The 15,642-nt window shown below is 41.3% G+C and overlaps 1 protein-coding gene across 2 annotated transcripts in view; it reads left to right on the top strand.

Annotated features, from left to right (window-relative positions):
• The window catches only part of LOC148505520 (rho GDP-dissociation inhibitor 2-like), a 112,555-nt gene extending 97,320 nt beyond the window's left edge, over positions 1 to 15,235 (top strand). For both annotated transcript variants that reach the window (XM_088448149.1, XM_088448148.1), the window contains exons 3-6: positions 348 to 431; positions 7,444 to 7,520; positions 12,225 to 12,288; positions 14,608 to 15,235. In XM_088448149.1, the coding sequence (XP_088304275.1) occupies positions 348 to 431; positions 7,444 to 7,520; positions 12,225 to 12,288; positions 14,608 to 14,807 (425 nt within the window). In that variant the 3' untranslated portion in view covers positions 14,808 to 15,235. The remainder of the gene's footprint in view (positions 1 to 347; positions 432 to 7,443; positions 7,521 to 12,224; positions 12,289 to 14,607) is intronic.
• The last annotated feature ends 407 nt before the right edge of the window (positions 15,236 to 15,642 follow it).

Below are 15,642 nucleotides of genomic sequence, written 5' to 3'. Positions count from 1 at the left end.
TAAATGGATATTGAACACTTTACATTTCAGGACCAGTTAGAGATTATTTTGCTGAGATACAATGCACAAAAGATTTTCTACATAAAGTTTGTGGTTTAAATGACCATGGAATTGACAAGTCTTTCAGTTATGTTCAACAATGCATCAGTCCCAGGGGGAGACGGATCAAACCTTGGAGAGAGATAAAGTACCAACCAATCAGCTTCTAACTGTCATTCTTCCAAACACAGCTTAAATATATCTCTCAATAATTTTTTCCACTTTTAATAAACTGTCGTCTGTAATGTGTCACGTAGAAGAACACAATTCTCACTAACGCATGTATTCTGCATTATATTGTGTTTCAGATCCCACTGTCCCCAATGTGCAGGTCACCCAGATGGCGTTGATGTGCGGTGAAGCTCCGGGGCCCATCACTATGGATTTAAGAGGTAAAATGACTTTTGGTTAGATACTGAAAATCCAAATCGAATTGTCCGATTCCTTTTCCTCGTGCACTTTTCTAGCGTTCTTTTACACTACCGTTATGTCACCTAAAGGATTGTTTTGTAAAACAAATTTTAATTGAAGCATCAAGTGTCAAATAGATTGTAATGAACATAAGAGCAAGTGTTCATGGCAAAAAAAAGGATGACAATTAGTACAGTAACACGGGATTTATAGCATCATCCAGACAACAAAGGGAGGAACCGATAGGTCCATCACATATAGATTTAGTACAATAAAAAGTAAAGTGATATAACAAGTTTGAAAAACAGAAGAAAAACTGGGTAGCTCTCCATCCTCCCACGGTCCACTAAAAATGCATGTAAAATGGTTTTTAAAAATAAATAGTTCAAAATGAACAGAATCACACTAGTTGTTTCGTAGGGTCATTAGACCTAATGGGATTTTTATTGCATATATAAACCTATATTGGATCCATATGGTCAGTTTTGTAAATACCAGTCGTTTATTTTTTAGTTTATTTTTTGAGTCTCCTATATCCAAATATTCCGAAATATGGAATATTCCGAAATACGGAATATTCCGAAATACGGAATAATTTTGGCATGACTGAGATAATGAAACCTTTGATTTTTATTGGTTCAATGTACACAAACTTTGTCTAAGGCACAAATTATTAAAAATATTGTATAAAATTACCTTCAGGCTGTCTGTGTATGAAAAATAAATGAATTTCATTTCTGTACACAAACTTTGCTTGAGCCACAAAATTATTGAATATATTGTATAAAATTACCTACAGGCTGTGTGTCTAAGGTGTATATAACACATAAATGCATTCCGTGTGTACATTTGGGTTCCATTCCGAAGATATCTCATTATGGTATGCAAATATTCCAAAATACGGAATATTCCGTTATCCAAAATGCCCCTGGTCCCAAGCATTTTGGATATGGGAGACTCAACCTGTACTTGGTTAGCTGTACACTCTATCCAAGCATATCTAGTGATTCCTGGATTGGATGGATTTCATCAGTGGCAGGAAGGCTTATATGCAAGTACTCTAATATAAACCACACGTTGGGGCTTATGTAATAGGGTGCAAGCTTGCGTCGCTGCGAGAATACATGAGAGCGGTCCCATATTTTTAAAACTGCAATCATTTTAAAGTCAAACCCAAGCTGGTTTTGCCTTTTAAAATGGTCGCCACTTTAAAAATAGCGAACACTCGCATTTATTCCCACAGCGGAACAAGCTCTCGCACCCTATTACGCAAGCCCCTGCAATGTGATGTTGAGCATTTGGACTCGAGACAACCATTTTAGCTAATAATTAGTCGTCACCCTTCTACCTTTTATAAAGAGCACAGTCCATGGTGAGAATATGTACTTGACAACAAACCAATGATCAAATTCTTAGCGCTAATATAGATTATTAAACCACAAACCACATAAATTATAAGTTAATGAATAACCATCTATATGGGTGAATATTCTAATTAGAGTAGCAGATACAGACAGTGTGCCTGTGGTAGCACACTAAATTACACCTGGCGACCAGGTGTACCAAAGTATAAACAATAAACTGGAATATCTGCGCTATGAATAATTAGGAGAATTGATACAAGCAGATCACCACCAAGACAAGAATATGAAGAATATAAACAATTTAATATAATAAGTAAATAATTTGACCGGTCAAAATAGCAACAAACATAATACAATCACATACAATAGTTAATCACCTACAGTAATTGATAATAGACTTTTATCGATCAAACGTTTAAAGGATTACTAATTAATCCCAGATTGATCTCATGCTATTGCATGTTGAAGTTATAATTAGCGAAAGTCTGAATAAAATTAGACAGATCTGAAAAAATCGCTGGAGGAGGTGGATCAAAAATTGGAGAAAATAGATATATATAAAAAATAAATTTTTAAAAAACATAAATGTTATTCCATAGTGTCCGCATCTATTTAATGTTAGAAAATCTTCAGTCTCACCCGGTAAGATCAGCTGTGTAATAAGAATCACGGGTAACCTGTATCCTCACTTAAATAGGCATGTCACATCCACAACTCACAATCCTGTTCACGCAAATAAATAGTGTAACAGTGTCAGTCCGGCCAGTGTCAGATATCTTTGGACCCATCTGAAGTGTTTAATCGGCATCTACTATTTGATCCTGTCATCCCCTCACCGGCACGTGAGATTCGTGGTCCCGCTGGACAACAGCCGGCAATCAGGAGTTGAGGCAGGATTGAGACGCGGCCGGACTGACACTGTTACTCTGAATTGTAAGGAGCCGCTTACATCCCGTCTCTCCGGAGCCTCCTCCAATGCTCACAGCTATTTATTTGCGTGAACAGGATTGTGAGTTGTGGATGTGACATGCCTATTTAAGTGAGGATACAGGTTACCCGTGATTCTTATTACACAGCTGATCTTACCGGGTGAGACTGAAGATTTTCTAACATTAAATAGATGCGGACACTATGGAATAACATTTATGTTTTTTAAAAATTTATTTTTTATATATATCTATTTTCTACAATTTTTGATCCACCTCCTCCAGCGATTTTTTCAGATCTGTCTAATTTTATTCAGACTTTCGCTAATTATAACTTCAACATGCAATAGCATGAGATCAATCTGGGATTAATTAGTAATCCTCTAAACGTTTGATCGATAAAAGTCTATCAATTACTGTAGGTGATTAACTATTGTATGTGATTGTATTATGTTTGTTGCTATTTTGACCGGTCAAATTATTTACTTATTATATTAAATTGTTTATATTCTTCATATTCTTGTCTTGGTGGTGATCTGCTTGTATCAATTCTCCTAATTATTCGTTAGCGCAGATATTCCAGTTTATTGAGAATATGTACTTGGCCAGTTAAATGTATTTAAGGGGGCGCTTATTATTTTCAGAATAGTGCCAAAAAAAGTCTTTACATATTGCTAGACTTTGTGTTTCTTATCCTCCTCACTATTTTCTACTGGGACTCTGTCCTTCCCCCCCCAGTGACATCATATCCTGGCTCCAGTGACATCATACCCATTCTTTGCTGCAACTAAGCCATGATTTGAGCTGTTGTACTGTGAGCATTTTACCACACGTGATTATGTTACAGAGGGGTCTGGAACGAGGGACGGGGACTATTGAACAAAGAGGAGCGGCATTGTATCTCTTATGAAGATGTTCCCTAAATCAAGCAGTGACACCACCAGTAGTATTAAGCAAATGTTTCTAACAACTACGGTGCCCAATAGTAATTGGCTCAAGATTAGCGTTCTCGCACTGCGTGTCCAGTTACCGACCCAACCGCTCTGTCATGGCCTTGCCATTCCTTGATCCATCCGCTAGGCCAGTGGTAGCCAACTTCGGTCCTCGAGAGCTACTAACAGTTCACATTTTCCAGACCACCTAGCTGGTGCACAGGTGTAGTCATTACTCACTAACACATTTGAAAAAGATCCACAGGTGGAGCTAATTATTTCACTTGTGAGTCTGTGAAGAAACATAGAAAACATGCACTGTTGGTAGCTCTCGAGGACCAGGGTTGGCTGTCCCTGTGCTCGACTGAATGGCCAGATCTGGAACAATTTGTCTCCCTACGTGTGTGGCCTAATTGGATATGGAACCTGCTGCTCAGCACCTGAACCCAGCGGAATGGCTGACTTTTATATTTGTAGAGCTCTCCATCTGCAAAAATGTTACAATAAACGCAATCCATCTGTAAATATTTCCATTAAACTAGTACAAAAAGAGAGAGAGTACAAAAATTAAAAATACATTTAATAAAAGTTGCCTTGAAAGGAAATGGGTTGAGACGAGATTCTGGTAATCACTCTTTGCAAACTGTTATCCTGAGGCCTATGTACTATTCCATCACGTCAGGTCTGTGAATGAGTTTGCCCCGTTTGGGAAAAGTGAAGTCTTGGTTTTGTCATTATATTCTGCTGCAATGACAGGTCCTTAGTGATGTGCACCACATTCATTTAAGACTGATTAATCAGAGCTTCCAGCTATGTAGGTATGACGGGTTTAATTAGATCTGATCGGAGCTGGGGAATTATTGTCTGGATATGTTTAGTAAAAATATACCATATACATCCCACGGCCTATCCTGCATGTTGCACAGCAAATCTCAGGAGGGAGAGTTGCTTCAGTACATTAATATGGGGTGTACATTAAGCACTTATTAATACGTACTGTAACCCACTCATGATCTCCAATTGCCACATATGACTGTGAAATACTGAGCAGGTGCCCAGATTGAATGCGCAAACATGTTATATATCAAAGGCATTCATTTTCCATGACAACTAGAGCCTATTGTATTTGTTGGGGGATGGCTTTGGGGTACATTTACTAAAACCTTGTAAAAGGACAAGTAAAGGTGTTTCTTGTAGCAGCCAATCAGGCTGTAGCTATCATTTTTCTAGAGTGCCAAGTCCCAGCTGGTCTTGCTCGTTTTTGTGAAAGAGACTTGTGTCCGATTTTATGGTTTACTAAATTGGCTTAAAATGTAATATACGGAGTACGGCGTGGGCAAACTGAAAGGTTACACATGTAGAAAGCCTCCTGGGCAAATATGAGGTGGTGAGAGGACATCTAAGTCGAAATGGCAGAAAGACTTTCAGTAACTCGGGCCAATACAGATGGGTGACAAATCTGGAGAGGATGGGTGTCCTCCTCCTCTCCCATGATACTGGAATCCGAAGAAGCTGATTTGCAAAGAAATGTAGTATAAAATGATGAAAACAGAGGACCTACTACTGAGCTTTGTGGTTCTCCAACTGATAGAGGTATCTCAGAGGAGGTGGGTCCAGAGAACACTGAAAGAACGATTTAATAAGCAGGATGAGAACCAGGATAGGGCTGTGTCCTGAAGACCTAGTGGCCGTACTGTTTTTATATGAAAAGAGAGGGGTTGACAGTGTAAATTGCAAGTTGATGGAGATAAAGGGGTCTATTTACTAAGCCCCGGATGGAGATAAAGTGAAGGGAGATAATGTACCAGCCAACCAGCTCCTAACTGTCATTTTTCAAACAGTGTAACATGACCGTTAGGAGCTGATTGGCTGGTAGTTTATCACTCTCCAGAGCTTAGTACATCTCCCTTTAGACTTAGTAATGATTAAATAATTGACCACCTTAGTCAGTTCTGTGGACTGAAGTGGGTCCAATAAGTTGTCAGTGAATAATGTGTGTGATGTGGGTGTAATCAAGTCTCTCAAGTAGCTTGGAGGGGCTAGGGAGCTGCAAGATGGGACGGTAATTTGAGAGAGAGAATTGTGGGTTTTTATTTTTTTCAGAATAGGAGTAATCACCGCATGCTTGAATAGTGATGGGAATATACCAGCAGAGAGGGAGAGATTACAGATTTGTGTTCGGATGAGTATAGGCGACAGAACTCCTACTGATTTAATGAGGGTATAGGATAAAGAGTAAAGGTAGTAGAGTAGGATGATGAGAAGAGAGATACTTCATCTTCATTTGAGGGCTCAGGGAAGGAATGGAGCAGGTTGCTGGCTGAGGAAGAGCATACCATGTCAGAAAGTTACTGTCTAATCAATAAATTGTCTTCCTTTTGATTATAAAGTGTCTTTAAAACCAGCGCTGGTTTTATTTAAACACTTTGGGGGAGCCAGGGCACCAGTGGGTGCTAATAACAGAACACAATCTGTTCCGCTTCTTCAGGACAAGGGTACAGGTGGTAGAAAAGTCATATATTTTAATTACCTGCCAGAGCTGTAACTAGACGTTTTGGAGCCCTGTGCCAGAAATAGCATTGGCGCCCAATACGCTTCCCCCCCACCTCAAAAAAATTTTTTTAAATAGGGACATAATAAACGCACCCGAAAAAGGGCCAATGTCTCATGGGGATGGGCCAGGGAAGGGTATGCAATCGGGAAGCTGGCTGCCTAAATACCGGCAGCCGGCTTCCCGACTGTCATATCCCGGCAATGGTGAAATGCCTTTCCCCGACGCCGGGAGACCGGCGCCCGGCATCACGTTCGTAGTGATGCCAGGCGCCGCGAGCGGACAGCCGTGGGGGGGGAGGGTTAGGTTTAGGGCTCCCGGGGGGGACTTGGGGTTAGGCACCCCTCCAGGAGGGTTAGGTTTAGGCTACGGGGAGGGAGGGTTAGGGTTAGGCACCCCCCCGGGGGACTTAGGTTTAGGCAGTGGGGAAGGGGGTGGTTAGGGTTAGGGACTTAGAGGGGGGTTTAGGGTTAGGCACTTGGGGGGGAAGTTAGGGTTAGGCACCCCTAAGGAGGGTTAGGGTTAGGGGGGTTAGGTTAGGTTAGTATATACTTACCTGAGGACGATCGGGATTTCCAGCTCTGTCGGGCTTCCGCTGCTCGGGACTCTGCTCTTGTCGGGCTGCCATGCGGCCGGCGGTATTTCATACCAATTCCCAGGGAAGAGATAGGGGCAGCCAGGAGATGCTGGGGATAAAAGAAGAGGAAGCTACAAGTGAGAATGATAATAAACAGGAAAATTGACAGGCCCAAACAGCGCCCCCTGCCCTGCGGTGCCCTGTGCCATGGCAATGGTCGCACTACCCTAGTTACGGCCCTGTTACCGTCTAACATATTGCACAAAAAAAAAAAAACATTTTATCTACAAGCATTTACACAGAACATTTTCACCCATTGTGAAATAACATTGATTATGGCTACTCCCAGTCTGCAAAGGCTGGGATTGTACTGATGTAATAAACATAAATAAACCATTTAATTGGCTGCGCTTTTGTATTGCTACAAAGTAGCTCATCGACTTTGTGGAAGACCAGCGCTCTAGTGTCCTCTAGTGGTTTGATTACCTCATTTACAGAACTTGGCTGAAAACAAATCTATAGTGGGATGGGAGGAGAGCAAGGACTAATGCGAGATAGATGGATGAACATAAATTATTGGTATATGTGCGCATATTATCTGTAACCACAAGTTGTGCTTTAACTGTACATTTTTCATTTGCAGGTAACGTAGAGGCACTAAAGGAACAGACCTTCGTACTGAAGGAGAGTGTTTTCTACAAGGTTAAAATTACCTTTAAGGTAAATCTTAATTGTTTCATGACGTGCTGTAAATATTCCAGTTGACTCTCTTCACTGACTATTTGCTATTGAACTTTGCATACATTTGATCTTCGTTTAGTTGTGACCAAATTTATCCACTAACAAAAACTATTCTTCGCCCAATGCAATATTATTACCGCTCTTCCCAATTATTCTCCTCCCAATGCAGTATTATTACCGCTCTTCCCAATTATTCTCCTCCCAATGCAGTATTATTACCGCTCTTCCCAATTACTCTCCTCCCAATGCAGTATTATTACCCCTCTTCCCAATTATTCTCCTCCCAATGCAGTATTATTACCCCTCTTCCCAATTACTCTCCTCCCAATGCAGTATTATTACCCCTCTTCCCAATTATTCTCCTCCCAATGCAGTATTATTACCCCTCTTCCCAATTATTCTCCTCCCAATGCAGTATTATTACCCCTCTTCCCAATTATTCTCCTCCCAATGCAGTATTATTACCCCTCTTCCCAATTATTCTCCTCCCAATGCAGTATTATTACCCCTCTTCCCAATTATTCTCCTCCCAATGCAGTATTATTACCCCTCTTCCCAATTATTCTCCTCCCAATGCAGTATTATTACCCCTCTTCCCAATTATTCTCCTCCCAATGCAGTATTATTACCCCTCTTCCCAATTATTCTCCTCCCAATGCAGTATTATTACCCCTCTTCCCAATTATTCTCCTCCCAATGCAGTATATTATTACCCCTCTTCCCAATTATTCTCCTCCCAATGCAGTATATTATTACCCCTCTTCCCAATTATTCTCCTCCCAATGCAGTATATTATTACCCCTCTTCCCAATTATTCTCCTCCCAATGCAGTATATTATTACCCCTCTTCCCAATTATTCTCCTCCCAATGCAGTATATTATTACCCCTCTTCCCAATTATTCTCCTCCCAATGCAGTATTATTACCGCTCTTCCCAATTACTCTCCTCCCAATGCAGTATTATTACCCCTCTTCCCAATTATTCTCCTCCCAATGCAGTATTATTACCCCTCTTCCCAATTATTCTCCTCCCAATGCAGTATTATTACCCCTCTTCCCAATTATTCTCCTCCCAATGCAGTATTATTACCCCTCTTCCCAATTATTCTCCTCCCAATGCAGTATTATTACCCCTCTTCCCAATTATTCTCCTCCCAATGCAGTATTATTACCCCTCTTCCCAATTATTCTCCTCCCAATGCAGTATTATTACCCCTCTTCCCAATTATTCTCCTCCCAATGCAGTATTATTACCCCTCTTCCCAATTATTCTCCTCCCAATGCAGTATTATTACCCCTCTTCCCAATTATTCTCCTCCCAATGCAGTATTATTACCCCTCTTCCCAATTATTCTCCTCCCAATGCAGTATTATTACCCCTCTTCCCAATTATTCTCCTCCCAATGCAGTATTATTACCCCTCTTCCCAATTATTCTCCTCCCAATGCAGTATATTATTACCCCTCTTCCCAATTATTCTCCTCCCAATGCAGTATATTATTACCCCTCTTCCCAATTATTCTCCTCCCAATGCAGTATATTATTACCCCTCTTCCCAATTATTCTCCTCCCAATGCAGTATATTATTACCCCTCTTCCCAATTATTCTCCTCCCAATGCAGTATATTATTACCCCTCTTCCCAATTATTCTCCTCCCAATGCAGTATATTATTACCCCTCTTCCCAATTATTCTCCTCCCAATGCAGTATATTATTACCCCTCTTCCCAATTATTCTCCTCCCAATGCAGTATATTATTACCCCTCTTCCCAATTATTCTCCTCCCAATGCAGTATTATTACCCCTCTTCCCAATTATTCTCCTCCCAATGCAGTATATTATTACCCCTCTTCCCAATTATTCTCCTCCCAATGCAGTATTATTACCCCTCTTCCCAATTATTCTCCTCCCAATGCAGTATATTATTACCCCTCTTCCCAATTATTCTCCTCCCAATGCAGTATATTATTACCCCTCTTCCCAATTATTCTCCTCCCAATGCAGTATATTATTACCCCTCTTCCCAATTATTCTCCTCCCAATGCAGTATATTATTACCCCTCTTCCCAATTATTCTCCTCCCAATGCAGTATATTATTACCCCTCTTCCCAATTATTCTCCTCCCAATGCAGTATTACCCCTCTTCCCAATTATTCTCCTCCCAATGCAGTATTATTACCCCTCTTCCCAATTATTCTCCTCCCAATGCAGTATATTATTACCCCTCTTCCCAATTATTCTCCTCCCAATGCAGTATATTATTACCCCTCTTCCCAATTATTCTCCTCCCAATGCAGTATTATTACCCCTCTTCCCAATTATTCTCCTCCCAATGCAGTATATTATTACCCCTCTTCCCAATTATTCTCCTCCCAATGCAGTATATTATTACCCCTCTTCCCAATTATTCTCCTCCCAATGCAGTATATTATTACCCCTCTTCCCAATTATTCTCCTCCCAATGCAGTATATTATTACCCCTCTTCCCAATTATTCTCCTCCCAATGCAGTATATTATTACCCCTCTTCCCAATTATTCTCCTCCCAATGCAGTATATTATTACCCCTCTTCCCAATTATTCTCCTCCCAATGCAGTATTACCCCTCTTCCCAATTATTCTCCTCCCAATGCAGTATTATTACCCCTCTTCCCAATTATTCTCCTCCCAATGCAGTATTATTACCCCTCTTCCCAATTATTCTCCTCCCAATGCAGTATATTATTACCCCTCTTCCCAATTATTCTCCTCCCAATGCAGTATATTATTACCCCTCTTCCCAATTATTCTCCTCCCAATGCAGTATATTATTACCCCTCTTCCCAATTATTCTCCTCCCAATGCAGTATATTATTACCCCTCTTCCCAATTATTCTCCTCCCAATGCAGTATATTATTACCCCTCTTCCCAATTATTCTCCTCCCAATGCAGTATTACCCCTCTTCCCAATTATTCTCCTCCCAATGCAGTATTATTACCCCTCTTCCCAATGTGTTGTTTTGTGTGTGTGTGTTTCAATTGTGCAGCTGGATTTCCTTGCGCTTTAATCTTATAGGCAGCCAGTGCAGACCAAGCTGGGATGTTGGTTGCTTAATTATCGCATCAGCTATACCTGTGTGGAAGACTTTGCTTTCTGTGTACTTAAGCTGGGTACACGTCAGACCACAGGTTCTCATACTCTGTCCTCAGGACCCCAAACAGTGCATGTTTTCCAGGTCTCACAGAATCACAAGTGAAATAATTAGATCACCTGTGGATTTTGTAAAATGTGTCAGTGCGTAATAAATACACCTGTGCTCTGGCCAGGTGACCTGGAAAACGTGAACTGTGTGGAGTCCTGAGGACCGAATTTGAGAATGCAGTATTGGCCGATTTGCCAGTTTCCGACGGATCGGAGCGACAAATAGTCCACATCATTAAATGTGTATGCTCTCCCGCTCGTTGTTGTCTCATCTTAATTTAGGCCTGCAGTGCAACGCCAATCTGAAGATTCGATGAATGACACCTTGCTTGTATATGCGGTGGGTGAACGCGATATCGAGCGGTCGTATACCAGACCGTGTAGTGTGTACGGGCCGCCCTATATATCATGCGGTCGCATCGTGCGTCGTTGGCAACACACATCGTCTAATGTGTACCCAGCTTTAGAGTTCCTCATTTTACTCTGTTGCTTTTATTATTATTGTCCGTCCGTTTATTAAAAAGGTCTATAGCTTCCCTGTTTGTTTAGGCAAATCTTGACAGATTGACGGACAGGGGGTGTTCAGTGCCATACAGTGTGGCATATTATTGCATGTAAGCTGTTCCCAGCCAATCATATGCTGACTTTGTGTCAGGTGCGCAGCCATTGCCCCTAGCTAGGAAACACACGGAGCAGCGCTGCCCTATGCTACAGTACACCCCCCCCACCCTTTTGCTACCAATCCCGGTCAAAAGCCGGGATCGGCGTTTGAAGATTAGGGGCCGTATTCAATTAGCGTCGAAAAGCCGTGATCAGTGAAAAAGTATCGCCGATTGCGTCTTTTCGCCAGGCGGAAACTATTCGCCGTATTCAATTGCAAGGTATTTTCGCGTACGCGGAAAGTCAATACAAAAAAAGTTTTGCCTATGAATACCCGGCGGAATAAAGTGCAGAATTGCGGTTTTGGGATGCAAAGGTGGGAAAACCACTCTGCACCCTTTGGACAGCCCCCCAAAGGATAACTGTGTAAAAAAAAATGCAAAAAAAAAAGGGGAACACCCCAAAAAATTACTTTGAAAAAGGGGGTTATGCAGGCGTAAGGTGTCCTTTGCTCTTCCCGGCTAGTTTCTCAATATCGGCAGCGGCATCACATGTGGACAGATTGTCCCTAATTCCGGTCAGTCGGCGAACGGGGCGGCACAACCTGGCGACTGCGTGGACGGCATCGCCATCAAATTTCCACTCCCCACAGGCCCTTACCGTCCAGGCAGTGAGTTAGACATTAGAACGATGATACTTCTGTTAAATGTTTGTTGCATTTGTGCCTCCTAAATTTATCCTGCATCTGTGTACGGCGTAAATGGCGCCACGCACATTACTGTATATAATCAGCAAATTATCAGGTGTAAAAGGTTTTTTTTTTACATTTTGTTTACCGAGCTCTCAATGTTCCTGATAATTAACATTGAACTATTTATTCTTTTTATTTTGTGTTTCTAGGTAAACCATGAAATAGTTTCTGGATTGAAATACGTCCAGCACACCTTGAGGAAAGGAATTAGAGGTAACACGATCCAATGTGATGATCAAACTTCCTCTATCATTGGTGCCAGATATTCTGTGCTTCCACTGCCGGCCGGACAGACTTGTGATTTGTTTCGTTACTGATCACTTGCGGCCTAATTTTAACTTTTTTTAAATTATTATTATTGTCCACATACATCTATTCTTCGTGCGCTACAAGTCGCGTTACATATGACGCATGAGCACCTTATGACTGGGTAGTGCGTCTTTTTCCTTTAAATACCCCTTACTCGCACAGCGATGAGACTAGAACGCACAAGCAGCTTCAGATGATTAAAATGATATGCGGCATGCCTATATTCTGGCTGACTGGCTGCGGGTGTATGTGCATGCAAAATGCTACCTTACAGTGTCAGCGGCATTCCTCTGATCAATTGAATTAGCAGAGGCTGCTTGTGGCGTCCTACTCACATCGTGGTGCGAATAAGACGCATTTGAAGGGAGTCACGGCATGGTGCGACTAGAAGGGCTATATAACATGCCAGGAGGTTAGATGTGTGTGGGCACATCTGTATATTTGTCTTATTGTACGTCCTTTTAGGTTGATACTTGCGGGTAACGAGCATCATCGCAGTATTGATCATTTTATCACTATAGCCAGGACGGGTTATATTCTTACTCCCGCAGAACGTGACCTCAGCAAACAGAAGCTGTCAGGAGTAATGTGAAGCTATACTTGTATTTGTGATTATCTAATCTCTATTTAAGCGTTTAAACTTTTATAGGGCATTAATTTTCCAGATGAACGCATCTTGGGTTGTTTAAATGCCTCTTTAGCATAAAGTACATACTTTTCTATCCAAGAATAATTAAATGTATTGGTGTTGATTTTTAAATTGCTGCTACAAAAGATTGAGGTTTTAGCACCAAGATGATTTATGTAACTGAATACCAATGATAGTATGGAAGGATTTTCTATTTATTTTGGGTTTAATTTGTTTTTGTGTTTTTGGTTTTTTGGGGGGTTTTTTTTGGTTTTGTTGTTTTTTTCTTTTGTTGTTTGTTTTTTTTTTTCTTAATTTTTTATTTTTTTTTTGCAAGGTGTAATATTCTGACATTTTTATAACAGACACCTACATTCAGAGAGGTAGTGGGGGATGCAATACTAACGTAAAGCTTTGCAGCCCGAAAGTTTCTGCTACAGGGAAGAGCCCCGGATTTCGCAGAATGTTTTTGTTTGTTTTTGCAGTCAGCCTCCGCATCCCGTTAGGTATCCTGACATTGCCGCAGGTTCTACACTCTGCACTTGTGCTGTTCACTGCAGAAAAAACTCTGCTCCACCTGTAAATGTATTTTATTATTGATGAACCATGATCTAGCACACACATATTACACAGCGCTGCACAGGGAATATGTAGTCATTGACATCAGTTCCTGACCCAGCGGAGCTTACAATCTATATCACACACACGCATACGGATTTATTTATCTTTATCAGAATAAATATCCGACCAGTATGTTTTCGGCACTTGGCAGGAAATCGGACACCTACACAAACACAGGGAGAACACACAAACTCCACACAGATCGGGTTCTGCTGGCAATCCAAGCCATTATCTCAGTGCTGTGTTCCACCGTGATACCAACTATATCAACTATGGTGACTTATTTATAAAAAAATAAAAATAATAATGATGGGCCTGTGCTATTACTCCTTATCACAGCAAGAAGGAATGATCTGTTGTAGCTATTTACCTATGAGCTTGTGCCGAGACAGCAGCTCCGATAAAGAGTCAGCCCTGTTAATGAGCTATACAGTGTAATGAGGGAGAGCAGCTCCGATAAAGAGTCAGCCCTGTTAATGAGCTATACAGTGTAATGAGGGAGAGCAGCTCCGATAAAGTCAGCCCTGTTAATGAGCTATACAGTGTAATGATGGCTATCGCTTCGCTACAATTTCTGACACCCATAAGGGTCACGCGTGTGCAGTGTATGGAGCCTGCCGAGGGATCGCAAGACCGCTCTCCTGCGCTAATACCGCTATAGGGGCTCCTGTGTTAGGTTCTTGTTAAATAGTCCCAATACCTAAAACATGCGGAAACTGATGTTTTTGTGCGTTTTTTTTTTTTTTTTTTAAGGTAAAAGAGACTTCATAAATAGGTCTCCAAAACAGCAGTGTCCGACATTAGCTAAATATTGGTGACCCCTGGTCATTTTTGTCATATACTGATAAAAACCTTTTTCTAGTATGGGCTGCTCATTGACCTACTCTGCATGAGATGATGTATAGCGCATATGATTTTATAATAAAGTAATGTTTTAGCATAATTAACAAAACCTGTTCTGTTCCCTCCAACAGTTGATAAGGAAATGCACATGGTCGGCAGTTACGGGCCCAGGGCCGACGCTTACGAGTTTCTGACGCCTCTGGAAGAGGCTCCCAAAGGACTGCTTGTCCGAGGGACGTACCACATGAAGTCCTGGTTCACGGACGACGACAAAAGCAACCACTTGTCCTGGGAGTGGAACATCAATATAAAAAAGGAATGGAAGGACTAGACACGGAACCTCTGCTTCTCCATCATAATTAGGAGCAAATAATACCACATGCTCAATTTAAAAAAAAAAAACAATTGTACAAGATGTATCATGGTTTCTACATCTGTTTTCTAATAGTTACTTGTAGTTTGTAAAATAAACAAAACAAATTATCTGCAAACATGTAAAGACAGTATTTAATTAAAAGATAAATTTTACAATTTTTTGGGGACAATGTTAAGAGTGGGTTTGTCAATAAAGCTAGGTGACCATGCACATTTTTTTTATGTGATAGTAATCGTGTTACAATAATGTGTTTTTGGCATTTAACACCTCGGGGTCTTTATATTCCATATGCTTCACATGCTATGAAAGCTCACAAGTTGTTAACGATCACCAACCCCCTGTAAAAAATAAAAATAAAATAAATGTGTTTTTTCTTTTCAAAAGGAGTGTCTTTCAAACATATTACTTGGTGCCCTCACACACAGCCACAATCCTTATCATGGCGGGTCTCTTCTCATCAACCACTTAAGCTGGTACACACTATGGGGGAGGTTTAAGAGGCGAGGGAGCCTGTGTGCAGCCTCCGTGCGGGGCCCCCCTTCTCTCCAGCAGTACAATAGGCTCTAGCTTTGTGCCAGAATCTGCAGGTCTCCAGGAACATGGTGCCTGCGCTATGTTCCCAGAGACCTCTCTACTATGCATGTGCAAATCTCTGGGAAAATGGCCGCCAATGGATTTCTGTCTGCAGCACCAGCCGACAAAGGATTCCGGAGAGGTAAGTATAATTATATGGGTGTGCGGTGTAGAATCCAAGTGCACCCATTATAGATACCCCAATGGAGAGAGATAA

This window comes from Taudactylus pleione, unplaced genomic scaffold, assembly GCF_031769625.1.
Source record: "Taudactylus pleione unplaced genomic scaffold, aTauple2 ptg000451l, whole genome shotgun sequence".
NCBI classification, from domain to species: domain Eukaryota; kingdom Metazoa; phylum Chordata; class Amphibia; order Anura; family Myobatrachidae; genus Taudactylus; species Taudactylus pleione.
This window is presented reverse-complemented; position numbering and strand designations above follow the sequence as displayed.